Source organism: Rattus norvegicus, chromosome 6 (assembly GCF_021556685.1).
Source record: "Rattus norvegicus strain SHRSP/BbbUtx chromosome 6, alternate assembly SHRSP_T2T, whole genome shotgun sequence".
Classification (NCBI taxonomy): domain Eukaryota; kingdom Metazoa; phylum Chordata; class Mammalia; order Rodentia; family Muridae; genus Rattus; species Rattus norvegicus.
The window spans coordinates 111,018,268-111,046,233 of NC_141539.1; the positions used below are offsets into that span (position 1 = coordinate 111,018,268).

The following is a 27,966-nucleotide window of genomic DNA, read 5'->3' on the forward strand; positions in this document are numbered from 1 at the left end:
TCAGTTTGCCCGAGCTTCTTGACAAAAGGCCACAGGCTGGGTGGTTTAAGTGTGTTAGGGAGTGGGGAGTGGTGGTGGTGGTGGTGGTGGTGGTGGTGGTGGTGTTTGTTTTGTTTTCAGTTCTGGGACAAGTCAGAGAGTAAGGCCAGGATTCCCTCCTGGGTGTGGCTGGCTGTCTCACGTGGTCTTTTGTGCAAATACACTTGTGAGTCAGCAGTCCAATGGGATGAGGGGAGGGGCAATCCAGCCCATAACTACTTTATCTGAATTTCTAACCCTTGGAAAAGGAATGACAGTAGATGCTTCAAATGATTGAAAGCCAAAAGTCATTAGTGAAACACATCATCTGAACACTTAACAACCCAACCTGGTAGCATTTGCTCTCACTACATATGAAGTCCCCTGGGCAAACAATTTAAAGAAATGACTCAAAGTCACTTCTCTTTCAGACCCCTTCAAGGGACCTCAAAATCTTCCTTCCACAATGTTGATTGAATACATCATGTTGCCCAAAAGTTCACCAATGATTGAAAGAGAAAAAGGCAATGTCAGCATGAGGTTCTAATGTGTTTTTATTGGTTAGAACTGTACACATTTGTCTTTCGTCATACATGTAATACCTGGTAACTTTCAAACATGCAACTAAAATAACTTACTAACAAATTCTAATACTGAGCACAGAATCGTTCTATTTTATATATACCGATAAAAAAAGGAGTGAGATTACTTTGAAAAAATTAAAATTCGTGTCATTATTTTATAATTTGGAAGTCTGAATAATCCAAGTTTGAGATGATTTTCTCATTGTTGAAGTTTGCTCGGTCGATGTGAGATTTGGGACTTCCTCTTTTCTCCAGCCACTCCTGCATAAAGCGGACCTTGGAGACGGGGCCTTGCAGTTGTCCTTGCACCGTGCCCCTGTTGGTGTTCTGAACCCAGCCCACCAAACCTAGCTTTTTGCCCTCAGCCTAAGGGAAGAAAAGAAAGAAAGAAAGAAGTCCGGTAAGAGTGTGCAGAACAAAGTGAGATGAGAATCTGTGGCCAGCATCCTGGCCTGGAAGCAAACCACCGCAACTAATTTGACATTGTCCAGAAAAATCAAAACAGACACCAAAAGGATCTCATGGCTGATTTTTAGCCACTTGATTCTGTTTTCCTTTTTTCTTCTACAAAACTCAGCATTGAATTCTCTAGCATTTTCCACTGCACAGTCATTGTGGCTGAGCACTAGAGCGAGCCCCCAAAAGATGCCTTCAGAATGATGTCCTAATGCTTATGGCTTGTTCCTTTCCTTTCTTTCTCTGAGACAGTCTCATGTAGCCTGAGCTGGCCTAGACAGAACCCATCCGTAGATCAGGTTAGCCTTGATCTTCCAACCCTCATCTAGCCTGTCTTCTTAGTGCTGGGATTATCAGTGTGCGGCACCATGCGAAGCCAAATACAGTGAGGTGGGGAAGACCCCGAGTTTCAGTTTGGTTTTGCAGGACTGGGTATTTGCCTAGGGCCTCATACATGTTACCAAGGGAGGCAAGCACTTCAGCTCTAAACTGTACCCACAACCCTCATTTTCTCTTCTCTTAATCAGCAATCTAGTGGGTGTGTTAAACAGAAAAAGCTTCGCGTTATTTGATCCCTCCCTTCGCCTTTAGCGAGGACCACACCTAAACAAATCCAGATGAAGAGACCCACTGTATCTTTAAAGATCATTGCACAGTATTTCACAATTTCCTGGGCAACACAACCATTGTTTTTACTGTGAGGACCCGCTAACCCAACATGTTTACATTGCACCCAAAGCCCACTTTCTGTCACACTTGGTGGAGAAGGGAAGCAGCTGTGAGGCCTCTGAACACTCAGGGTTCACGAGGCTCCACAGCTATCAGGTTTCCACTCGTCTTTCTTGTTAGATCAGGGGTCTGCCTGTGGAAGACACGGGCTGCTCTGAGAGACCAGATTGGTAGCCTGGAGAAATCAGGCCAAGTCTGTGAGGCAGCTCTTTCTGGACCAAGAGTTAAGAAGCCATGCTGTGTTACGGCCTCATAACTTACAGCCCCTGATATACAGTCCTGTCCAGTACTGGTTCCTCAGTGCTCTTATCCTGTAGGCTCTCCTAAACTAAATCACTAAAAACAACTTACTGACAAACTCTAATATGGAGAGAACATAAAAGTCGGATATTTCCCCTTGTTTGGGGGTTTCGTTGAAGGCGCCATCTCTTGTGGGTATTCCTTCTACCTATCATGCGGGTCAGAGGACTGTTCCTTCCTCCCACCATGTGAGTCCTGGGGATTGAGATCAGTCCACCAGCAGCCTTGGTGGCAAGTGCCTTTACCCACTGAGCCACCTTCCCATTCCTCTCTGAGTTTTCAATGAAATCCTTTAAGTCGTGCCATGTTGCCCAATCTGATGAATTAATGCTCTCCTACCTCAAGGCCTGCCCGTAGACCCCAGAGTCACAAAGGTCTCCCAATAAAGCTCATTTCTTGAGGAGGATCTCATGCTAGCCACCTTTCCAAACCTGGTGCTCCTTTTCCTGGTGTTTCATTTCTCCCCTCTAATAAGTAATCACAGTTAAACATGTGTGGGCTGGCGAGGTGGCTCAGTGGTGAAGAACGCTAGTTGTTCTTCCAGAGGACCTGGGTTCAATTCCCAGTATCCACAGGACAGCTCACAACCATTTGTAACTCTAGTTCCAGGGGATCTGACACCCTCCTACACACATGCAGGCAGGCAAAGTACCAATAAACAAAAAAATAAAATATTAATTAAAAACATAAAGTTGCACGTGCTTATGAAGAGAAGCTGATTGGTGGTTTGTCCCACGTTGGTGTTCCTTATGGAGCTGTGGCAGAAGCGAGCATTGAGGAAAGACAGTGACGGGCTGGAGCTAGTTTCATTGCGACATAAATCACAATTAGGATATTCTATCGCTGTTGATCGATGATAGGAGAGGTTGGATTACAAGAGTATGGGAGCTAACACAACTGCATGGGCAAATGACGGCATAACCCAGAAAATGTGGGAGACTGCTAGAGTATACCAAAGAAAACATTATGTACACACACACACACACACACACACACATAATGTTCTGAGGAGGAACTCGATGGAGTAGCCATCAAAGCAGTTATAGTCAGAGCAGACGTGTTTGCATGATGAACAAAAATATTTCCATCAAGTAACAGCCTCGGGGATGGATGGGACACTAAGGCTTCTGTCTACAGTGGGTATAGTTGTGCCAAAGGAGAGACATGAAAGAAGAAAGCTGAGAGTCCACTCTGAGGAAGGCAGCCCATCCAGCCAAATGTGTAACTGCGCCCTTGTGCTCCAACTTAAGCTGGGGGAGCTTGCAGCCTCCAGCGGTTAAATCACCAGCCGGCAAGCAGCCATCAGCGTGACTCTGCAGTTTTGAGCAGGAGGTTGTATCGGCCAAATAAATCTCTCATCTGAAATGTGATTGACCTGGATTCCCGTGAACAAGACACTCCCAATTCTGACCCATCGGAGGATGGGAATTTCCAACAGGTTCTATTTGAGTGCTAAATTTTACTCTTGTTTTTAAATGATATCATAATACTGCTTGCTGATTCAGATTCAGATTAGAATATCCGAGTGCAGGAGAATTCTGTTCTCTGGGCTTAAACCACAACTTAGCAGTTATGATTCCTGGAGAAGCCCCTCATGTTAGGCCCAATAGCATTCCATCCTCCGGGAGGGAGGCACACGAAGCAGCTCCTAAGGGACTCTCAGCACAGCACACTAACTGGCATAAAAGGCAACTACACTCTAACCCTCCCTGACATCACTTATGGTGTTAAGGATGGGGGATGGGGACTGCAAGCTGTGGCTGCCAGTAAGTCATTCATATTTAATCAAAATTAAAGCTCACTGGTTTACCAAGCTGCAATTGTTTGTTTGGTCTGTTCTTGGTACCCTAATAGGGTGAACAGACATCTATCCACGTCTCCCCAGGAAAAATGAACAAAACAATGCATAAAGTGAAATTCCAACAGGCTTCTTTGAAAGGAAATTCCAATATGCTAACAACATATCGAAAACCATTTTCCAGGCTGGCAAGATGGCACAGCGGGAAGAGCTACTTGCCACCAAGCCTGATGACCTGAGTTTGATCCCCAGGACACACATGGTGGAAGGAGAGGAGAGAAGTGACTCCCACAAGTTGTCCTCTGACCTCCACATGCATGTACACACACACAGATCCAATAAACATTTTTGCTTACCCAGTCCATATATATATAAATTATACATATAGTTATTTATATATGATTTTTTTATTTTCATTTTTTTCTTTGAGGTTGGGTCTCACTATTGTAACCCAGGCTGGTCTTGAGCTCATTTTAGTGCCCACACCCTCCTCCTCCTCCAGCCTTCAAGAATGTGCACCACTGAGCCAAACCTTCTAAGAACAATTTAAGGAATCTAATCGCCAGTTCTTGTTTCAACCTAAGAAGAAAGTCTCTCAGATGAATAACTAGAACTCTGCTTTAGTACAGTAGGAAAAGAACCGGCTGACAGGGAAGCCCGGAGGCAGAAGAATTTGCAGGGGGCCTGATGGCCGGAGTTCTGTGGAAGGGGAGACCTGAGCAGGAGAGAAAGTACAGTAGAGGAAGTGTGTGCACAAGCTGCTGGGCAGTTGAGGGAACAAAGCCTGCAGAGGCCGGCGTTGCTCAGGGATCTGGAGTCTGCTTCTCTAAGGGCTGCATGGCCTCCCAGGAAAGCAGTGGCCACGTGGGCTAAGGAGAGGCATCTGGCAGAGCCTGGTGTGCTTTTCTTTCCTGGCACCAAACAAACACACAACCCCTGCTCTCCAAAAACTCCCCAAAGCTTAAGAGATCAAAACATGAAAAGCCTTAGGGAAAAACATAGGCATGACTCTTCATGACCCTAAATCCCTAAAAGGACAAATCACAACACTACAAGTACAGCCGCCGTTGCTGCCGTCGCTGCTGCCGCCACCACTACCACCACCACCACCACCACCACCACCACCACCACCACCACCACCACCACCACCCCCACCCCCCACCACCCCCAGAAAAAGCAAAATTGGGAGTTCAAAAGTAAATCCTAGGGGTTGGGGATTTAGCTCAGTGGTAGAGTGCTTGCCTAGCAAGCGCAAGGCCCTGGGTTCGGTTCCCAGCTCCGGAAAAAAAGAAAAAAAAAAAAAAAGTAAATCCTTCCGCTGGGCATGGTGCCTAAAGTCTGTAATCCCAGTATTTGGGAGGAATACCAGGAGTCTGAACCCAGTCTAGGCTATACAGTGAAACTTTCTCAAAACAAACAAAATGAAAAACTTTGATGTTTCAAAGAACCCTATCAAGAAAAAGGAACTCTCCAAAGTGAAAGAAATGTTGGAATCAGACATTTGCAAAGAGACTAGTATCAATGCAGAGGCTGGAGAGATGTCCAGTGGTAAAGAACACTTGCTCTTGCAGAGGACCCGAGTTCATTCCCAGAACCCACATTAAGTGGCTCACAACTGCCTGAAACCCCAGTTCCATGGGATCTCCACCCTCTCCTATCCTCTGTAGGCACTCAAACCTACTCTGCCGTATACTCCACAGACAGTCACACAGATGTTCACATAGACACAAGTTTCTAAAAAGAGAAAGAGTGCTGGGCAGGGTAACATACAACTTTATACCCAGCACTCAGGAGAAAGAAGCACGTGGATTTCTTAGGTTCCAGGCCAGCCAGGGCTACAGAGACCCTACCTCAAACTCAAATAAAGAAAGGTAAGAGACAGAGACTTCGTATCTGCAGTAGATAAAGAGATATTAACACATACATAAAAGAAGGAAAATAACTCAATTTAGAAATGGGCCAAGGATTTGAATACAAAGTTCTCCAAATATATAACATCTTCTTTTAATACCAGTTAGCACATAAAAGATACTTATCCCTGTTCATCAGGAGAAGGCAAATCAAAACCACCCTGAGACCGTACAACATATTATTCAGCCTTAAAAAGGAAGGAGGTTCTGACTCAGGACGTGTGGATGAATCTTGAGGACAGGATGCTAGTGAAGTAAGGCAGTCACAGAAGGACGAATACTTTATGACTCTACCTGTAAGCTAGCTAGAACGGTCAAATTTATAGCGATCCAACAAGATGGTTCTTGCCACCAAGCCAGATGACCTGAGTTCGGTCCCTGGAATCTACATGGTAGAAAGAGAGAACTGGCTCCCGTAAATGATCCTCTGACTTCCACATAAATATCTATACATGGGTAGCAGGATCATGACTGCCAGGGGCTGGTGGAGGGGAAGACAGGAGCTGGTGGTTAGTGGGTAGAGATAAAGAAAAAAGTGTATGTGTCGGGGGTAAGTTCTTCAAATGTTCCTTGGTGATAAGAATGTATGAATGTATGAAGGTTACAGAATTCTGTGTTTTCAAATGGTTAAAATGGTAAGGTTTTCAGTACATTTCTACCATAATTTTAGAAAACGTGTTATTCCAGATAATTTGGAATATTCAGTTATCTTTCTGTTATTGATTTGTACTTACTTCTCCTGTGACTGAAGAACATTACTTGTACAACTTGAGTTGTTTTAAATACTTTGATACCTGAACTAAAACAATGAAAATTCTCAATTAGCTGCTATGTCACATCCCTTAGGATGGATATGGTGAGAGACGCCCTTGTGCGTTGGGGAGATTAGTGATGGGAAACAGAGGTAGAGGATGCCAAGTTTTTTGTTATCTGGTAGAGGGCTTGCTTAGCATGCAAACGTCCCTGGGTTTGAGTCCCATGGTGGGGGGAAAAAAGTTGAGGTATTGAAAGGAAGTTGGAGGAATAAACTTGTCGTATGTATGATGATGGGTGATTCCGTAACTTTCTCCAAGATTGGTTCACCTAACGCCACCTCTCTATCTTGATGGCAGCTTTCCTATAAAAATGACTTAGCCTGGTGACAGCACAACAGGATGTGCTAACAGTATTCTCCTTCGGAATAGTGTCCAGGTGCTCCCTTCCCACTCTCCCAGTGCCCATTCGTGAGAACCAGGCCTCCTGTCCATCACTTAGTGATGCTCCCCGACACTTAAGTCTATAGGCCACATACCTGAGTGTACTTGCGGAAAAACACCCCTTGAACCTTTCCAAAAATTTCGTAATCCACTGAGACCAAGGTGTCCCCTTCTGCCATGCTCAAACCTGTCAGAAACAGCAAGGTGAGACATCATCCTAAGAAGGGCTGCACCCGTACTCCCCACACCATGGGGGCTTTTCCGGAACTTCAGGGTCCCGGAACTGTAAGGGTTTATGTGGGTGGGTATGTGTAAACGCAATCCCCTGGTGGTGTGGGGGGACTTCACCTGCTCACCCCGCTACCCTTGCAGCCCTGAAGCCGCCATCCATCCTATCCCCATGAGGCCCGTCATCCCCTCCACTGACACTTGGATGATCCGAGCGGCGGACACTCGAGTTTCCGGGGCTTCCCCACTAGCCGCTGTACAGCCCCGAAGAAGACCTTTAGATCAACTGCCCGCGCCACGCTAACTGCCGCTTCCGGAAGTTTAGAGCGCAGCTTCTCCAACGCTGCCCTGCACGTCCGTCATCACGATCTAACCAATCAGAGGTGGCTCCTCGGCCAAGAGTACGCCCGAGGGTGGGGCTTCAGGACAAATGGGTCACATTGTGGAAGGAGCCTGGGGTTGATTTTTGAGGCCGGTTTTGCAAACATTGGCCAACTTATTCCCTACTTCGTCACTAAGCGTGCACCTCTTGTCATTTTCCCGTGGGTATAGAAAGGCATAGACAAAACACTTAATATGTCCACTCATAAACTAAGCACCAACATGACTGCCTACTGGGTGCCTAGGGCTGTTAGCATAGTCTGTGACTGTAATAGCAGATCTGGCCTGCCTTCCTCCCCCCACCTCCCTCCAGTTGTCTTCCAATTCTGGGTCATACATAATTTTAACTTCGTAACAAGGGACAATAAATGCACACGACATCACAGTGAAGTCATTCTATCTGGGGTTTTGCAAGCTGCTACCCAGAGCCTACCTTACTAAGATTATGCTTAAAATTGATAAGTAATAAAGCATGGGCAAGTAGTTCATGGCTCGGAATCTCAATAGAATCAATAAATCTGAGCAAAATAACCAAACTGCATGCATTTGCTTTTAGAAAAAGAGAATCACTAAGGGGTTTCTAAGTGAGGATTGCTAAAATAAGATTTGATTTGTAGGTCTCGGAACTCAGCTACCCTTAGGATCAAGAATGCTGAGTTGGGGGAGCTGGAGAGATGGCTCAGTGGTTAAGAGCACTGACTGCTCTTCCAGAGGTCCTGAGTTCAAATCCCAGTAACCACATGGTGGCTCACAACCATCTGTAATGAGATCTGATGCCCTCTTCTGGTGTGTCTGAAGACAGCTACACTGTGCTTATATATAATAAAAAAAATTTCAAAAAAAAAAAAAAGAATGCTGAGTTGGGGATTTAGCTCAGTGGTAGAGCACTTGCCTAGCAAGCGCAAGGCCCTGGGTTCGGTCCCAGCTCCGAAAAAAAGAAAAAAAAAAAAAAAAAAAAAGAATGCCTATGAAGCAAATTGAGTGTGGCGTTTATTGTTCCCTCTTGGATTGCTTGTATTATATCATTTCATCACACCCAGCCCCATTTGTTAATATGTGGGGCTGGCAGACTTGGCGAGATGAGATAGTTTGTGGTGGTAGCTATGGAAATCTATCATTACACTAGTTCCCCGTTACAAAGTTAAAAAGCCTCCCTGCTGGGGGGAGGAGGAGCAGGACTGAATGGTGTCCTTGGCAATATTTGAAAACAACACTAAACACTGTATTTGACTGATGTAATTTCTCTAACCTTCAATTAAAGTAAGTCAAATCCCTATGGATTCCAAACCCATTGAGTAGTGAAATGGATGGAAGGCCATATGGTGTACAAGAGGGATGATATATAATCGGTGCCCTCAAAGAGCTCTTCATTGTAGCTCAGTGCACAGAATGACAAGATCCTGGGGAACATGGTGATTCATTTCTCTAACTCTGAGAGCTCACCATGAACAGCCCAGCATTAGAACAGGGACAGAAGGTGTTATGAAGAAGCAAAGAGATTAATTCTGACTGGAAGGACCAAGAAAGAGGTGGTGGAGAGGACAGCATTTTTCCAAAGTTACAGAATCACCACCAGAAAATGACAGAGCCAGGATTTAGTTTCAGGCAGCCAGTCCAAAGTCCACTTCTAGGAATACTCTCTCTTTCTCCAGTCTGTGGGTGAGGTAGTACCAACAGGCAAGATGGCAGAAATAGTTGTGATGAAACCAGGGACTCTCAAACACCATCTGCTCATTAGGATCCTAGGGGAACCTTTTGAATATATGCCCACATTTTATTTCCAAGATACTGCGTCCCACTGCACAGCCATGGCTGAGACCTGCTGAGGTGGACTCAATCTATTCAGGGGAGACAGAACTGTAGGGTGATTAAGTCATGGATCAGTTCCTCAAGAAGTCAGTAGGGAAGAGAAGGATTTAGTAGTTAGCCATGGAGGTTGGATCCATTGCCAGGTATTGTAATGCTTAATACTGGCCCCCAAGGCCTGACTGGCCCCAGGGACGAGGAGATCCTCACTACACCAAGTGATGCTATGCAACCTTAATTTAAAATGATTGGCTGAATAAAGATACCTACGGCCTATAGCTGGGCAGAAGAGAGGTGGACAGAACTTCAGTTGCAGGGCTTGAGGTTGGAAGAAGGAGAGAGCATGAGGAGGAGAGAGGCAAAGAGAGAAGACACCATGGGGTGGGTGAATCATGAGAACACAGCCATGAAGGCTGGACAGTCAAAGTAAGAGTGGCCCAGGAGGCCTAGGAAGCGCAAGGTCCTGGGTTCGATCCCCAGCCCCGAAAAAGAAAAAAAAAAAAAAGACTCACGTTGGGCTGGGGATTTAGCTCAGTGGTAGAGCGCTTACCTAGGAAGCGCAAGGCCCTGGGTTCGGTCCCCAGCTCCGAAAAAAAAAAAAAAAAAGAGTGGCCCGGGAGGAACATGGCAAGTTATAACTCAGGGTTATTGACAGGTAAGTAGACAATAACTTTGAGGGTTGATATCTGCTCTGCTCTAGTGTTTTTAAGGCTAGTTATAAATATAAAAGTTTTGTGTCTTTTATTTGGGAACCAAATGATCAAAGGTGGGATAGAAACCCCTAACTAATATCAACCACAACGGTTAGCTCAACTTAATCATTTTACAATGTATACTTGTATCAAAACATCACGCTTTACACTGATATATAAATATATATATGTATGTATATGATTTTGTGCATCTTCTTGTTCGTGTGTGTCGTGGAGACACATATGGAGGCCAGAGGACAAGCTAGAGTATCATTCTCCAAGTACAACCCATTTTTTTTTCAACAGGCTCGCTCACTGTCCTGGAACTTGCTGGGTAGGCTCGGCTGCCTGGCCAGGGAAACCAGGGAGTCACCTGTCCTTGCATTATCAGAAGTAGGATTACAAATCTGTGAAAAACCAGCCAAGCTGGGCTTTTAAAAATGTGGACTGTGATGACTGATTCAGGTCTTCCTGTTTGCACAGCTGAGCTAGTTCCACAGACCCAAACAATTTTTTTGTAATATGTATTTACTTTGCGTATATGAGTACACTGTTGCTATCCTCAAACACACCAGAAGAGGGCATCAGATCCCATTACAGATGGTTGTGAGCCACCATGTGGTTGCTGGGAATTGAACTCAGGACCTCTGGAAGAGCAGTTAGTGCTCTTAACCACTGAGCCATCTCTCCAGCCCCCTAATGTTTTTAAAAATGTCCAGATGCTTTTTTTAAAAAAGATTTTTTAAATTTACTATATATGAGTATACTGTTGCTGTCTTCAGACACACCAGAAGAGGGCACCAGATCTCATTACAGATGATTGTGAGTCACCATGTGGTTGCTGGGAATTGAACTCAGGACCTCTGGAAGAGCAGTCAGTGCTCTTAACTGCTGAGCCATCTCTCCAGCACCCCCAAACAAGTTTTAAAAGACACATTTTGTAAATTTGTGTTTCATTCTTGAGCAGCAGCTGTGCTAATCTCAGTATCAATTCCGTTCTAGTATATGTGTTGTCAGAGTACTATACACACTTTTTATTTGTGATCTCTCCCCCCCTGCCTCTCCCCCCACCCCTGCCGTGCGTGCGTGTGTGCGTGCGTGTGTGTGCGTTATTGTTGTTGTTATTGCTTAGTGATGAAACCTAGGTCCTTGTGCATTCTAAGTATATGTTGTACCACTGATTGATAAGTCTAGGTTCTGCTAATATCTCAACAAAGCTGGCTAAGAAAGTTTAGAATCAACATCTGGACAACAGCGAGAAGGATGGATTTGGGGAGAAAATGCAGATGTGAAGAGGGTAAAGCCACTGCAATGATAAACACAGGCAGGACAAGAGAGGGTACCATTTATGAGAAAAATGGCAGATGCAGATTCTACAGAACTTGTAGGTCATTTGGAAGAGATGGCAAAGAAAGAAGATAATGGGAGCTTTGAGGGCGAGAAGACATGAACCACAGGAAACAGCAGAGAATGGGGAGATGATCAGTATCTGTCACACTGAGTTTGGGGCTCCCGAGGAACTGTCACAAGGATGTGCCAGGTGCGTGGTTGGAGAGAGAATGTTGCTAAACAGGGCATATTTTAGACATAGGAGAACCCCCAAATTCCAGATCTGATAGAAGTCTTAAGGAAGACACTGCCTAGAACTGCATATATGTCAAAAATAAGAGCACTCAGGAGAACATCTAAACTTAGAATTCAGCAAGGGAGTAAGTATATTCCAATATATTCACTGTGTGAATGCCAGGCACCTTAAAGAGGTGGAACAAGACTGAGGACTCAGGAGTAGTGAGAAGTGAGTCTTAAGGGAGTGAATGATCAATTTTGCCAAGTAAATAGGCTCCAGAAATAGAAGTTCGCCGGAGAAGGACACTATGTAGTTAACAAGAGAGGGCAGAAGCCAGACCACAGGAGCATAGGCTCCAGAAATAGAAGCTTGCTGGAGAAGGACACTACTTAGTTAACAAGAGAGGGTAAAAGCCAGAGCACAGGGGCCCGGACACAGAGGAAAGATAAGGAAAAGTTGAGTGTGTGTGCGGAGTTTGTTATCTATCAATCGAGGTGTGCTGAGCACAGTACACATCTGTAATTCCAGCTCTTTGGAGGCAGAGGCAAGTGGATCCCTTTGAGTTCAAGGCTAGTCTGGAATACACAGCACATTTCAGACCAACCAAGGCCACATTTTGAGACCTTATCTCAAAAAAAAGCCAATCAAACAGAAGGGGGGAAGGGTGGAGAAAGAGAGAAGGGGAGGGAGGGAGGGAGGGAGGGAAGGAGAGAGAGAGGGGGGGGGCGTGTTTCTGTCCTGTTAGCTCTCAAGTGCCCGGACTTCAGGTCTAGGGGTTCCATTGCCATCTTCTGGCCTTCCCAGGCACTGCACACACAGGGCATATACTCACATAGATCTCGGGCTCTCTCTCTCTCTCTCTCTCTCTCTCTCTCTCTCTCTCTCTCTCTCTGGCTCTCTCTCTGGCTCTCTCTCTCTCTCTCTCTCTTTTTCTCCCCAGCGGGGGTGGGGTGGGGGGGTTATATCCCAGGGGGACTCTGAGGCAAGAGGATTAAATAGGCAGGAGGAGGACTAACCAGTGCTAACCATGGACTAAATAGGGAACCTATCCCAAAACAAACAGCAAACAAAACAAAACAAAAGAGAATCGAGTGGGATCCTAACTAACATAGAGGAGACAGAACCCAGAGAAGTGAAATTTGTCTTGCATGAGGAAGTTATGCATACTTTAAAACTAGAGATTCTGAGGGCAAGTGCTAAAACTAGTTTAAAAGGGAAACCATAGAAAGCTGACCAAGGCAGGGGTCGGGGGGGGCTGAGATTCGCCAGTCCTAGTCGGGGGAACCGTCTGCAATGCAGAGAAGGCCGAAGAGCCAACAGAGAGTGAAAAGAATGACTGACAATCTGCCCTAGAGAGCCCACCTAGGAGTTTCTTCGTAGCACATAAAAGCTGACATCTGATATGTTGTATTAATCAGACTGCTGTCTACTTTATTTCCCACGTGCACGAATCTTCTGAGTAGTAACAAGAAAAACTGAGCTATCTGTTCCAAACAGCTTATCCAAATGAACTGAAGCACGAAGAAGACAAATAAACTCTCTTCTGATGTCAAAAAGTTGCAGAGGATCGTTTAATGTTGAAATCAAGTTATCTTCATTACTGTTGATCTGGTTGTTAACTTTATTATTGTTACATTTGGCTGAGTCATTCCTGGGCCCTAAGTAGTAACGGTCACGTGAGAGTAAAACATTATAATAGCAGAATGATTAGATTGGCCGTAGAAACTATCCTGGGACTATAACACGTAGCGAAATAAAAATAAAGCTAATAGCAGGCGCCAAAGCATTGCGAGGGAAGACAGCCCGGGAGCATGTAGCCTGGAGCTTGTAACCCTACCTGGGGCCTGAGCGCAGTAGCGCAGCGTGCTCAGAAGGGTGATCAGCAGTCCCACTCCCGCTAGCCCGACAGACCCCCGAATCCTGGGGCGGGATGAGTCCAGAGCCCATCTGAGGGCTCCACCCTTCTCCAGACAAGGGCACACCCTAAGGTCTGGGAGCATCATTCTCGGAGAAATCCAAACTCTTCTTTGATGTAGCCCCAGAAAAACCTCTCCAACCCCTTCCCAAGGGCAACGCTGATCTGAGCTGTGGAGTTGGCTGCAACCGGTGTCAAGTGACCCGACTGCACCCCTACTCCACCTCCCTTCCCTCTTTCCCTCCCCCTCCCTCCCCATCCTCCTATTCCCCACCACCACTACCACCACCACTTCCCACCACCCAGACCGGTCCCGGGCGGCTTTCCGACAGCTTGTGGACTGCGCCTGCGCACAACTGGAGCTCAAAGTTCTCAACCAGAGGCGGCGCTCTGGTCTCTAGGCAACGGGATAACAGAGGTAGACAGAGAGCGCCTGCGTGGACGGCGGTTGGGTTTAGTCAGGTGTGGAAGACTAGGTCTTGGGGATTTTCCTTGAGCTGGAGCGTCTCCCCTCCGAGCGCCTAAGGTATGCCGAAAGGGGAGACACAGAGACCTCCCGAGGGGTTGGAGATGAGAGTTTATCCTTAGGGGCCGGGTTCCAGTAAGGGCTCCCATTTGACCTTCTGGGACAGAACATGACTTCGGAGTTCCGGATTTAAAGCGGGCTGGGGCCCTCAGGTGTCTGTCACCCCTCCCCCAACACACACTCTTTACAAGCTAAGACCGGTTTGAGCCACAGAGCATCTTTGAATGAGGGTTTGACAATCAGGCACCTGCTTCAGGTCGGGCAACCCCGTACTCTTTGTAGTTTGCAGCAGGGAGCCTTTTGGGCCAGGCCCTGTCCCCAGGCCACTGCTCTCACCCTGTAAAACTGTGGGACTGGACTCAGAGCAGCCTCTGCAGTTTACAAGAACCCGGGGCTGGTAAGAACAGGTTGCCTGTTTTGTGTCACAGACGACCTTCGAACTAGAGCTTTTCCCACCCATTCCATAAATGGCGTATGGCAGGTCATATACCGGCCTGGAGAAAAGTCAGTGGCAGAACACCTGTGCCACGTTTATGCTTTGGACCTCGGGGCTTAGCAATGTCTGGTCTAACACATAATCATCACTCCCTAAATGCTTATTGAAAGAACATCCTGGCGGATCCAACACCACAGTCTCTAGAAACGTTTAAAGGGAACGTGGGTAGGGCAAACGTACAAACAGTTTACCCTAGCAGCCGGGAGTGAACCTCAGACAAATTCTTCACATGTATCTGGTTTAAATCTCCCCTAGGCTTCGGTCCAGGCACTGAATGGCTGGTCTCCAGTTGGCTCCACATCTGCCTGTGGGCGTTATGTTCCCACATAATAAAACAGAAGCTCATGGGCTCCACTCCGCTAAGCACGACCCTTACGAACAAAGTGACTCTCCCCAGCGGTCCTCGATGGGACACTTGAGGACTAGTTTCCAGCAGAAGCTTTGGAGCAACACAGAGCTGGAACAAGAGGATGTCATCTCCACCCACCCCAAAAGGAACATCTGCACGAAAGCCCGGAGGCACTCCTGTCCCCACAGTGCAGGAATCAGCCAGCAAGGCTCAGGAAACAATGCCCAGGGCCAAGGAAAGGGTTTGTTTTACTTGTCTAGCCCGACACCCCGGTATCCCAAAGCAAATGACCAGGACTTCATTCCATTTAGGAAGAAACGAGTTGGCGTGGATCGGGCATACCCACTGAAACCCATGGTCCACCGGAAGTCACATAGTACAAGTGAAACAGGCATTGACGGGGACCAGAATGGCTACCCAAGGCTCCCTGACTCGAGCGAGTTTTCGGACAGCAGCTTTGGGTTAAGGAGCTGGGTGAATCCCTCTCTCCTTGCTTCCCCGCAGGCAGAGAAGGTCATGGCACAGCTCCATAGGACAGAGTGGACACAGATCCAAAGGCTAGAAGCTGCAGGCGAGAGTTTACAGAAGGAAATCCGAAGAAAGGAGATTCTCCTACGAGAAAAGCTAAAGAAGACAGAGGAGGGTCTTCGAAGGATTCAGAGGGAAAAGAAACAGGCCATTTTCCAGGAAGACAGGGAGCTACAAAGGATGGTATTACCTAGGAGGCGGGTTAGAGATGGTGACCTCGACACCACACACAACTCCTGCTTATCCCCAGAGTTGAGGTCCGAGGTGTTCAGTAGAAACAGGGGAGAGGATCAAACGTGTGAACAGGCTCAGGAAAACTCTAGTCCACTCCAGCTCTCTGATTATGAAATCCAGAGGCTCAAAAGGGAAAGGCTGATGGTAAGTAACAATAAAATCCGAGACAGAGACTCAGGACCGTCAGCAGGCACGTTCTCTCAACCTGCAGAGGATCTGGGCGATGAACTGCAGGCATCGAGTTTGTCCGGAACACCAGGGTCCTCAGGGTCCAGCTCCTCCACAGAAGAGCAAGAGTTGGGCAAATGCAGCCACTGTGGACGCTCGTTTCTTTCCCTCAGGCTGCAGAGACACTCCACCGTTTGTGGCAAGATGCAGGGTTCCAAAAGAAAAGTGTTTGACTCCTCCAGGGCCCGGGCGAAGGGCACAGAACTAGAGCAGTACTTGAACTGGAGGGGGCCAGCCACAGACAAGGTAATAAAAGCCTCCTAGATTTGACTTTGTGTGGGGGTGCGCAGCAGGGCCTGCTATGCCCTCACCAGTTTTCTTGTGGGAACTGGGGTCCTGTAAGACGAAGGGGAGAATCAGGATTTCTGTTTGCCATCTCTCTAGTCAGAGCTTTCCACTGGAGCCTCACAATTCTGTGTGAGGGTAAGAATCTTATTGTGTCTGTGGGAATGTCATTATATCCACTCAAAAATTAAGGCCTAGGCTTCCCCTAAACTGACACATGTACACACACACACACACACACACACACACACACACACATATGCAGGCACACACCACACGCGCACAACCCCAGGCATACAAGCTCGAACAGTTTAAATAGATTTTTATCTTTTAGCGACATCCTCAGAGACCTGTAGGTGTGGATCTACATGGATTGCTAATCAGTGGCCCTTGCTCTTGAGTTTCTATCTTACACCCTTGTTTTTTACACTCCAGATTTTATTCCCCTCCCTGTCCACCCTCCGACTGTTCCACACCCCATACCTCCTCCCCGAACCCCCCCCCCATCTTAACACCTTTGTGCGGTACGGCCTATAGATAAATCTTACTTGAATTGACTCCAAAATCTAGACTTCAAAATATATGACCTTTTGATTATTATAAAAACGAATTCATGTTTGCTGCAGGAAAAAACCTACATTTAAAAACTTGCATTTTACTTTAAAACAACTATAAAATGCATATTTTCTTGATTTATTAGGGGAATCCCTTGCTTTTTTCCGACTGTTGCCATTCCCAGTAATCTCTTTCAAAATTAGTTTCACTTTGATGTACTTTCTCAATAAGGTCAAGAAACATATGTAAGTTTAGATCCCTTCTCCATGACTAGTTAGAGTTAACACCATAGGGATACAGTACTCTTTTCTATATATATCAAAAACATCCCTTACTTTTAAAAAAACCTAAGTGAGGCCTTCATGACACCTAGCTGATACGGCTCAGGCTAAACTAACCCAGTTAATCAGTTGTGGGTTAATTTAATCCACCTGGAGACAGTTGCCCCATAACCAACCTTCAAGGGTAAGCCACGTACTTGCTTTGTAAAATAAGAGTTTCTGAACACTATTCTAGAATGTATTAGAACAACATATTAAGCCCATAATTTCTGTGAGGTCATGAACTTAAAGAAAAATATTAAAGAATAAGATGGTCAGGGCTAGGAATAACCCATGTTAGACAACCTCAAAGGCCCATGTAACTCTAATAGTCTGGGGAAAAATAGAATCTATTTCTGTTTTCATTTCTTCCCAAAAGAAATGTGCCCTCATAGGCTTCCTCTCTCCACCCCTCTCTCCCCCTCCCTTCTCTCTTCTCTCTTCTCTTCCTGAATGGCTGGCCTGGAACTCACTATGTAGACCAGACTGGCCTCAAAGTCACAGAGATCCGCCTGTCTCTGCTTTCCAAGTGCTGGGATTAGAGGCCTGAGTCGGCACACCCAGCTCCCAATTCTCTCTTATCAGGATGTTACAGTTTCAATGTCCCCGTGCTAGATAGAGTCTTTTAAAAACACATTGGTATAACGGATGTTGGAGGGTAACTTCTATTTACAGTTGTTTTCTCTCCGTACAATTTGAGAGATCACTGCAAGAATGTCTCTCCCACATTCAGAGATGATCTCCCTAGAAGCCAGTTTCCAATAAGAAGTTGGCATGTTGCTCTGACAGATAATGACAGGATGGCCAGTTACTATTCTTCCCCCTTTGGTCAGCCCTGTAATTCACTGGGGATTCCCTCTAGCCTATCATAGTAATTTACTTGGGGCCATCATCAAAAGTATTCGGTGCTTCTTAAGTTCCTAAATATCCTAAATATAGTGGCAGTGAAGCTGCAGAACGACCCCCCACCTCCCCACCCCCCCCATCCCCCAACCCCGTCCCCAGCTCTAGGCAGACCATTTGAGGTCCTGGGCTGCACTGGGCAGAAAGGACTTGGGTTGAGCTGCACTCTATCCTGGACTCTCATGTCTCACTCCAGAGTCCCGTGCCCTTGAGAGCTAAGTGGCTGCAGGCCCTTGTCATTCTTCCTGTATACTCTGAGAACAGGACGTCTGTTAAATCAGTTAATATTCATATAACACCCTGCAGACAGGGAGCGCGTCTACTATACTGTCAGCATGAGGGGCAGGAGCCCACACAGATCTTTGAGCTTAATGTATTAATGAGTATTTCGGTATGATAGGGGATGGAAACACAGCTACTGTAGGGGTGAAGATTCTTCTGCTGAATTCTTTTAAGATTCCTGGTTGCCATGTCTAATACCAGCCCTTCTGTCTTTGGTTTCAATGAGGTATGCCTGGTCAAGCCTGCTTTTCCCTTTGATGGCATTCCTTGTTCTTACCTTTCACCAACAGTTTGTTTTTTAATTCTTTTTAAAGATTTATTTTATGTGTATGACTGCTCTATCTGCATGTACCTCTTCGTGCCAGAAGAGATCATCAGATCCCATTACAGATGGTTGTGAGCCACTGTGTAGTTGATCTGGATTGAACTCAGGACCTCTGGAATAGCAGACAGTGCTCTTAACCACTGAGCCATCTCTCCAGCCCACCTTTAAATGCTCTTAAGGATCAATATTCACTTACTTTGTGTGTCAGCGTGCACATACAGATGCTGAAATCAGAGGACAACGTGTGAGAGCTGGTTCTCTTATTCTCCCTTATGGGTCTTGGGATAAACTTGGGCCATTGAGCATGAGGTGACAGGCACACTCACCCACAGAGCCACCTTGCTGGCTCTGATTTTATTTTAAATAGCTCGTCACACATATTTAAAAACCCACGTGGTACTAAATGGTGTACAGTGCAGTCTTACGTCATCCTTCTCAGGTCCCCGCTTGAGTCCGCAGCCGTGTGAGCTATCTTCTGGCATGCACTCCCATGTTTCTAAACAATATGCTTGCTTCCTTGTTTGCCAACCTTCCACATTCTCTGATGTCTGCTTGCAGACCCTTGTCCCCTTGCCTTCTCCATTATTATTTTCCCTTCCACTCTAGCTGACCACAGTTCTGATTTAAAACAGTGGGTTTTATAGTACAGGTCTATGTCTTCATTGACAAGCAAATTTTCCATGAATTTATAAAGCTTCCCCTAACCAACCTAACATTTTTTAATTTTTTAATATTATTTATTATATATACAGCATCCTACCTGCATGTATACCTACAGGCCAGAAGAGGGCACCAGATCCCATTACAGATGGTTGTGAGCCACCATGTGTTTACTGGAAATTGAACTCAGGACCTCTGGAAGAACAGACAGTGCTCTTAACCACTGGGCCATCTCTCCAGCCCCCTAATGTTTTTGAAAATGTCGATACCTTTTTTTAAAAAAGATTTTTTTAAATTTACTGTATATGAGTATACTGTTGCTGTCTTCAGACACACCAGAAGAGGGCACCAGATCTCATTACAGATGAGATGCGAGCCACCATGTGGTTGCTGGGAATTAAACTCAGGACCTCTGGAAGCATAGGCAGTGCTCTTAACCACTGAGCCAGCTCCCCAGCTCCTAGATACCTTTTATAACAAAAAGTTTGAGATGCTTTTCTTTTCCCCCAAATTCTGGAAACTTCCCTTTCTCCTCTTGCTCGGTCTGGAGTGGCCATCCGTTGGCTTTGTAACTTCCATTTGCTTCTCTTCACTGTTGGACCCTGTCTTTTTTCTGGTTTCCCTGTTTGTTTTGCTGGAAGCTTACCAAGAGACATGCATAAGCAGTATATTTTTATTCATGGAATTAAAGAAATTATCTACATAAATGCTTCCTATTTGAAGACTTGGCTGGGCATAGAAATCTCGGTGGGAAGTGATTTTTTTAGAACTTTGTTCTTAAGCTATTGCCTCATTATGCAGCCCTGGCTAGCCTGGAACTCACAGAGATCAGCCCGCCTCTGCCTCCCTGCCTGGCTCTTTATGAGAACGCCTTTTTTTTTTTTAATTGTGAAAGAACAAATTTAATAAAAGTCATAAAAAGAAGAAACATTTCATGGTTTCTCACCTTATTAGAACTTTTAGACAGTATTTTTTTCTAGCTTTCAGCACCCACTGCTTTCTCTTGGGAAATCTCATGTTGTTTTGACTCTTGCTTCACTTTATGAAACCAATTTTGTTTTATTTCCAAAAGCTAACAGGGTTTTCTTCACTCTGAACTTTTTTAAGGTTTTACAGGCCTCATTTTGAAGTTTTGGTAAGCCACTTTGAGGGTCAAGACGTGATCTTTAATTCTACAAATGTTAATTAAATTATTATTAAGTTATTATTTCCTTAATAACTTCTTCTTGGGCTTCCTGTCCTTTTTGGAACAGGTTTGCTCACAGGTTGAGCTTTCTGGACTGATTTTCTGGTCATTTCTCCTTTCCATCTGGTCTCGTTTTCCCATTCTGAGGTTTCATTGTTTTGCAATGCATCTTGAGTTTCGACTGTCAGGCTTTTAATTTATGGTGGTTTTGTTTCTCTGGCTGTTCACTTTTCATATTATATTCCTTTTTTTTTTCAACAAAATCTTTTTTTAAACAATTTATTTTTATGTACATGGGTGTTTAGCCTGCATGTGTGCATTGCCTAAGGAGGTCAGGAGGAGGCATGCTGTCCCCTGGGACTAGAGTTTCAGACTATTATGAGCCACTACATGGTGCTGGGAATCAAACCTTGGTCCTCTACCAGAGCAGCCAGTGCTCTTAACTGCTGAACCATTTCTATACCCTGGACATAGTACTTGACATTATATTTTTCTGTTAAAACTTTTTTTCAGTTTCTTGAGTTTTTGTTTTTGTACTTTGGGACCTTCTTTCTTTAGATAAGCTCTCATGGGGGATCTTACAATCCCTGCCACCTGTTCTTTTTTTTTTTTTTTTCTTTGTTTTTGTTTCTGATTTGGGACAGGGTCTCCCTCTTTAGTGCTGGCTGGCTTTGGATTCCTGCCTCTACCTCCCGAGTACTGGGATCAAAGGTCTGCACCACACACCTTCTGTTCATGTGTACTTAAGCTGTAGTGAGTTTATTCAGTAAAGGACTTCATACTGAAGTTATGAAGTAGTGACCCCTGTAATTGTGGTTCCCTAAAGTCAGTATTGGAAGGTTCATTTCTCGCTCACTGAATGAATCCAGAGAACTGTGGTTTCTCCCAAGAGCTTCTTGTTCTTAGTTATTAGTATTCTGGGAGCTGATCTTAGAAAGGAGTTTGACAGTTCCGTGGTTGCTAGGAAGCTCAGGCTTCCCCACCACCAGCACTGAGATGAACTCTGTTCCTTATCCTGTCTGGATTATTTGAACTAAAAGTCATCTAGGGGTTGGAAAGCCATCTCAGTGGTTAAGAGTACTTTGCCTTTTCAGAGGACCAGAGTTCAGGGGGCTTATACCTGTCCCGCGCTACATCTCGCCAGCAGGAACGACGCGGCACACACAGGATCCTACTGCAGAAAAGCTTTAATGCGTCTTGAGAGGGAGAGCATAAGCTTACAATGCGGAGATGCCGAGTGAGGAATAACTGTCCCTTATATAGGAAACTATCCTCGCCTAGGACGTGTCACTCTCTGACTGGTCGCTGCCAATTATGCCAGATGACGTACCAAAACATACGTGTCCCTTTGAGTAGGGAAGTTACCAGGCGCCTGCGTATTGCCTTTTTTACTAGGTGCGTTCTGCCGGATGCCGGTGCCATCTTGTAATGGAGTTTGTGAGGACAGCTCCTCACATCTGTGAGGACAGCTCCTCGGACAGCTCCTCACATATACCCACCTGTAATTACAAGAAATACCCTCCCCAGGCCCCTTGTCTCTCTCTGTCTCTGTGTCTCTCTTTCTCTCACAAATACACACACACACACACACACACACACACACACACACACACACACACACACACACACCTGAAATTAAAAATCTTTAAAAAATGTATCTAGTTCAATTTCTTTAGAGAGAAATCCTGGGGTGCTAGGCACCTGGATATACAGGGTAGGAGAGGAGCCCTACATTCAGTGTTTTCATCCCACCCCTCTCAGGGTCGCCTTGCCTCCAGGTAGGACCCCTCCTTGAAGGCTCTTGGGCTGTGCTTCGCTTATTCTGCTCACACCTTTCTCTGTTCTTTGGTCTTGAGGCCCTTTCCACATGCTCCCCAGGGAGCCCCAGAAAGGGGAAAGACCCACGGCTCAATGCTCCTTTTACATTGCAGGCTGAGCCTCCTCCTCGGAAGAGCACCTGGAGACAGAAGCACGAGTCTTTTATCCGTACCCTCCGGCATGCACGACAAGTCCAGCAGGTAATCGCCAGAGGTGGCAATCCCTCAGACCTGCCTTCCATCTTGCCTGCAGAAAACCCAGACTACGTGCAGTGTCCTCATTGCAGCCGCCACTTTGCTCCCAAGGTGGCTGAACGCCATATACCTAAGTGTAAGACCATCAAGAACCGTCCTCCACCTCCAAGGAGGCATGACAGCTGAGCAGACAGTGGCAGACACTGCCTCACTCGGGCTCTTCGTCCCTTCAGCAGAAAACCAGAGATAAGTGATGGGAAGCAGGGAGAAAAACAGAACTTTTCCAAAACTCAGGATCTGCCTGTCGGGCAAAACGACCCATGTGGAGGAGAGCCACTGCTGCACGGCAGGGGGCAAATGGAAGCCCCATCTTCTCACAGGATCAGAAGCTTGGCTGAGTGCTCATGGTCTTGCCTGAAGAATTGGTAGTTGAGGACCCTGGGAAGTGAGGCTGCATTAAAGCTCTTCCCGAACCTGACCATGGTTTGTGCCTGGAGTGCCTGTAGTCAGCATTTTCTGGCCACAGCAGAGTCCAGGGTTTCTGTTAGTTCTTCTTGCTCTTGAAAGTTGGGATATAGAGATGAGTGAGTCGAGGTCAGAGTGTCATGGTCACACAGATGGTAACTCTTATGAAAGGCAGTAAGACTGTGCTGTGAGGCATTGCTGATGGAAGTCTGTTCTTGGCCTTCATGGCTCATGGGTCTGGCTGAAAGCCAACAAAAGTATGTAACGTTAGGGGACCAGTGTATCCTAACCCTTCCCTGTGGCGTGCTGTATAATGAAATATCTTTATGTAGTTTACAGGGCAGGGATGGGTAGAAAAGAACTTCTCTGAGCTTGTTTTCTTTAAATGCTTCCTATGTTGAAGGAAGAAGCTGCTGGTACACTTTCAAACATGGCTGTGTGGCTGCCTTGAGGCAGCAGATCCTGTCTAAGCAAGCGTGGACAGTGCTCACTGTTTCATGGCCCTGCGTAGTCATGCTTCTATTTTAAACTCTGAAGGGGATCAGGTCTTCTTAACCGTGGGAACAGTGCCCACTTCAAGTTAGGCCGTCAACTAATGGGTTTGGGGAGCTTAAGAAGGATGACTGCTTAAGCTCCTAGAACCACTGGATCTGTAACCTGACATGCTCTCTCCCCCAGGCAGGTTTACTGAGGAGCACACCAAGTTCTCTATTCCATGTAACAAATAAGCCATGGCTAGAGTCACAAGGTTGCATCCCCATGGATGTTCATGATTTTAAAAGATTTATGCATTTTTGACTGCATGTATGTATGTGCACCGTGTGCATGCTTGGTGCCTGCGAAAGTCAGAAGAGTGTTGGATCTCCTGAAACTGGAGTTACAGATGGTTGTGGACCACCATGTGTGCGCTGGGAACTCAGGTCATCTACAAGAGCAACAAGTGGTCAGTCTTAACCTCAGAGCCATCTCTCCAGCGCCCCATCCCATTCATGACACTCACAAATGTTATGAAGCACTAAATATGCTCTGACTTGGGTCGGAGCATGTCTCAACAGTCTGGGGCTGTGGAAACATGGGGCAGCCACTTACACAGGACACAGTGGAAGGAGTTCAAATCTGCTGCTCTGCTCCTTCAGCGGGGAACGATGGCAAGGGGAACCGGATCCCCTTGCTTCATCTGCTGGGCCTCCTCGGCATGTGGACTCAGGATCCCATGATGATGTTATTAGGGTCAAAGGTCAGAGCTCTCAGGAGGGAACAACTGTGTGTAGAGCTTTCTACAGACTTGACTCAGTTTTAAGGTGCCAAAGAGAGAAAACAAGAGCCTGTCTTTGTATTCTATGACCTTGGTTTTGTGTCTTCTGAATTTAGCTAGCGTTGACTCTGGGGGAGGAAGGGTCACGTTACCTCAAATAGAGATAACATAGATGCTGCTTGTAAATGTCCATGTTCCTTTAAGCACGTTGTAAATATCATACATTTTAAAGTTCAAAAGCTCTGGGACATTCGCTCAGTGAAACTCCCAAGGTAGCTAGCTCTTTTCCTTTAGAAATATGTGCAGACATGAGGGGCTCAGACCTCCTAGTTCACACAGTACAGTGCTCTTCCAACATTTGCTTCCGGTCAGTTGATGAGTCTCGCAACTACACAGGTGGCAAGCAGGGCTGGGATGTATATTTCCTCCTCAAAGCCCATGACCCATGAGGATTAATGATGAGCACATTTATGTCGGCAGTTAATCACTGAGGCAATAAATGACTTCTGGCCTTGCAGGGAATCTTATAGTCCTGACTAGAGTCCTGACCCGCCTCCTGCTATTATGACTGGTACTTCCTTTGAGGCCTGGGGATCTCATATAAGCAACTTTCTCTAAAATACATATTTTTTCCTGGGCTGCTCTTCCCACCATAAATGTTTCTGGATAACAAACCAAATGAAATTTGAGCATTAGGAGCCTTTTGCTTTAAAGTTTAGTGCGATGCTCAGCCAAGAAAAGTAACAGCTGTTGTGCCAAGGAGACGAAGTACAACTCAGCTTTCCTGAGGAAGTTTTGTAGACAAACTGGCATGATCACTTGGAAAAGTCTCCTGGTCAGGACCAAGGAGGTGTGTAGAGCTCTGATTCTTCTCAATACTGTGTATGCACATGCCAGGGTGTGAGGCCTCAGACAGCTTTGTAGTCTCCGTAGCCTGGACTCTGGTCACTAGGCATGCTCAGCAAGTCACTCTGACCTGCAGAGGATCCTTCTTTTAATGGCTTTTTCCCCTTCTGCACTTTCTAAATTTTTACAAACTTCTGGGGGAAATTTTTTTTTTTCTGGCAAGAATGAAATTGGAAAACAGCAGAGGTTATTTCCGTGTAATGTTTCTTATGTCATTTCTGTTAAAAGAACACTTTTAGTTATTTATTTATAGAAGACTCACAGAATTGGAGATTTCCCAAGGCCTAGAACTGTGGGTGTTCTGTCTCTGGGACTGAGGCGGTAGACAGGCCTACTGAAGCACAGCACTCGCTGAGAGTTTAAACGTTTATTTAAACAGAAACGCCACACCACTTCATCCTCATCCTTTCCAGCATCAGGCTAACAAGAAGCTGGCTCTTGAGCCAGTGTTGGCACAGAGGATAGACGCAGGCTATACTGTAACTCAAAGCAGCACTACTGGAAGGCTTCAATCACCCAGCACTGCATGGAGGGCGAGCAGGACAATTTACGAAGATTTAGCTAGAGAGACCATTTGAGACATTTCTGCTGTCTTCACTTTTACTAAACCCAGTGGATGGTTGTGACTTTTGAACTGGTTTTTGTTTGCATAGCTGTTTGGTAGGGAAAAAATCTTATGGCTGTCGTAGGCACAATTCTGGAAAGTGCAAATTGTCTCTAAGGCACAGAACTTAGATTCTCAGCTAGATTAATAGCAAACCTACACTTCCCAAAGGAACAGACTAGAGAAAACGACCGCCATGCTGTACTTGAGCATGACTCCCCAGGACTCCTGCCTGCTTCAAGACTCGCTGTCACCCCCGAGTCAGCAATGCCCACACCTCAGCTCCAGAGCAGAAGCAGCGCTCACACCGAGCACCTCAGACCCTGCCTCTCAGGCCTGCTGAGATGGTAAGCATGAGGACACAGGAACTTGAAAGGCCAGCCAGTCCTGACAAAACCAAAGTTGTACTGACCAAACTGAACCAAAACTCTGACAGGGCTGACTGCCAGACCCTAGAACTTGTAACACCTGGATTGGGCCTTCCTTATTCTGGAAAAAAGCTTCAGTGATGACATCTGTACTACTGTACTGAGCTTCTCAGAACTGAGAAAACAAGGGACATCAGTGATCCCATTGGACAGAGTTGCCCATCCTCAGAGATGGGCTTCTTCCCAGCACCAGCCTTTGTACCACTAGCTTAAGGAAATGGCAAAATTTCTCCTGCATAGGTAGGTCCTCCTGCAATATTAAAAGAGATAGCAAACCTTTTTTTGGTTTGGTTAAATGAAACACTATTAATTTAGCTGTATGTAGCACAGAGGATGTGGTACTTATCAAAGGAGCTGCAGTGGCCTCAAACACAAGCAATCCATTAGACTTGGTGGAAGCACAAGGCTCACATTAAGGGAAACTACCAAATGTCTGCCTGGAAGGTTGGCTCTTCTAGGGCATTTATTGTCTTTGGGAACGGTGGCTTGCTCCTCTCAACAAGAACACAGAGTGAGCTTGCAGCTAATTCCCTCTTACTTGGCAGGTTCTACCTGTCAAGCTTTTGTGACCCCAAGGATTTGGTGCTGGCTTTGGGCTACTCAAGTACAAAAGATGACACTGATTGGTCTGACATGGCTCCAAAACACACCAGAGGGGACAATATTGACTAGACATAGAAAGGGAGTGCTCAGGGTTGATTATCCCAATCAGACCCCTAAGGGCCATGACACTACAGGTACAAAGAAGCCTTCACAGGGACAGAAGACCTCAGTGTCACTGAGGCCCTCTCAGATACCAAGGCAAGGCACTGAAGGAAGTATTACCTCCCCCCATGATTTTCCCCCACAGCTCTATCTACTACTTGATGGTGGTGTAATTTGCTCAGACACCTTTTGTCTTGGAGGAATCCCCCAGAACTGGGAAACCCCATCTTGTACTAACTGTAGCCTCAAAGTTTGGCTATTGTGGTGAGGGACCTGCCCTTTCTCTGCACCTCACTGATGATGTTTCAAACAACCTCCACAGTGAAAGCAATCTAAGCTTCCTCATGAAGCACTCAGCTGCATGAAGTGACCGAACTTCCTGAAAATAAGCTCTAGACTGACTGACTCTACCAGTAAATTTTTCTGGACTCCAGGCTTCTGAGAAGGCATGAATACTTTACCACTCTCTGGAGGAGCCTGGGCAGCCCACTCCATTTTTATAGTTTCCTTCATCCATCCAGATGTGCAATGCCTGGTGCTTAAATCCCAAGGCAGCTTCCAATTAATGATGAAAATGATAAACAGGAAATGAGCTGCTACCAGTGCAATTAAGGTGAGTACTGTGTCTCCTCTTCAAAGGTGGGCTCAAAAGACGAGGGACAGAGCTGCTGTTGCTATGGCAGTCACTGATGACAAAGCCAGGGCCACTGGACCCTTCCATTCTCCCACACAATAAAATCACTCCTAGATCCTATCTAAAAGGCAATGCCACTCTCCAAATGCACAAGGAAAGTGCTTTCGAGCCTCCATCTGCCCTGCGCTCTGTGTCTGCAAGTGAGCAAAGCCAGGGAAGCTGCTCTCTGCACTCAGTAAGTGTGCGGTGAAGTTCTTTGGGTCCCAGTTTCCTGAGGGTTATGTGGGCTCAGGAGACTAGAGGCTAGGCCGACAAGAGTCTGTTCCAAGGAGGCACCAGGAATCTGAATCTAAGTCAGGCTTTGGATCCATTTCCATGTCTTCCTTTGCTGTCTGGGTTCCTCTGGAGTGCATCCCCACCTGTGGAGACAGAGCAGTTTCACATCAGCAACAGTGCTGCTGGCCATGACACCAACACTGTTTTCAATAGTCAAATCTCTC

The 27,966-nt window shown here is 46.0% G+C and overlaps 3 protein-coding genes across 7 annotated transcripts in view; 1 reads left to right on the forward strand and 2 right to left on the reverse strand.

The window, feature by feature from the left end:
- Nucleotides 1-554: 554 nt before the first annotated feature.
- On the reverse strand, nucleotides 555-13,917 carry Acyp1 (acylphosphatase 1). 5 transcript variants are annotated; one of them, XM_087552816.1, is made up of 3 exons: nucleotides 13,503-13,917; nucleotides 7,087-7,178; nucleotides 555-968 (listed from the first exon to the last, which is right to left on the reverse strand). In XM_087552816.1, exons 1-3 carry the CDS (start codon nucleotides 13,837-13,839, stop codon nucleotides 753-755), a joined length of 645 nt encoding a protein of 214 aa, XP_087408942.1. In that variant the 5' UTR covers nucleotides 13,840-13,917; the 3' UTR covers nucleotides 555-752. The 5 variants fall into 5 exon arrangements, with proteins under 5 accessions (XP_087408942.1, NP_001186097.1, XP_087408943.1 ...); NM_001199168.1 differs by lacking the exon at nucleotides 13,503-13,917 and adding an exon at nucleotides 7,495-7,540; XM_087552817.1 differs by lacking the exon at nucleotides 13,503-13,917 and adding an exon at nucleotides 7,348-7,528.
- A 105-nt stretch (nucleotides 13,918-14,022) lies between these two features.
- Nucleotides 14,023-22,947, forward strand: Zc2hc1c (zinc finger, C2HC-type containing 1C). The gene is made up of 3 exons (NM_001014079.1): nucleotides 14,023-14,106; nucleotides 14,858-16,187; nucleotides 22,389-22,947. The coding sequence occupies exons 2-3, from the start codon at nucleotides 14,877-14,879 to the stop codon at nucleotides 22,653-22,655; spliced, it is 1,578 nt and encodes a 525-aa protein (NP_001014101.1). The 5' UTR covers nucleotides 14,023-14,106; nucleotides 14,858-14,876; the 3' UTR covers nucleotides 22,656-22,947.
- A 2,500-nt stretch (nucleotides 22,948-25,447) lies between these two features.
- The window catches only part of Nek9 (NIMA-related kinase 9), a 40,477-nt gene continuing 37,958 nt past the window's right edge, over nucleotides 25,448-27,966 (reverse strand). The window contains exon 22 of the mRNA NM_001106747.2: nucleotides 25,448-27,885. Within this exon, the coding sequence (NP_001100217.2) occupies nucleotides 27,763-27,885 (123 nt within the window). The 3' untranslated portion in view covers nucleotides 25,448-27,762. The remainder of the gene's footprint in view (nucleotides 27,886-27,966) is intronic.

Coding starts and splice junctions, on each gene's coding strand:
- Zc2hc1c (NM_001014079.1), top strand. CDS start 14,877: ATGGCTGGTCTCCAGTTGGCTCCACATCTGCCTGTGGGCGTTATGTTC. Junction 16,188..22,388: donor GGGGGCCAGCCACAGACAAG/GTAATAAAAGCC, acceptor TTTACATTGCAG/GCTGAGCCTCCTCCTCGGAA.
- Acyp1 (XM_087552816.1), bottom strand. CDS start 13,839: ATGGGGAGGGAGGGGGAGGGAAAGAGGGAAGGGAGGTGGAGTAGGGGT. Junction 7,179..13,502: donor CTACTGCGCTCAGGCCCCAG/GTAGGGTTACAA, acceptor TGTTTCTGACAG/GTTTGAGCATGGCAGAAGGG. Junction 969..7,086: donor TTTTCCGCAAGTACACTCAG/GTATGTGGCCTA, acceptor TTCTTCCCTTAG/GCTGAGGGCAAAAAGCTAGG.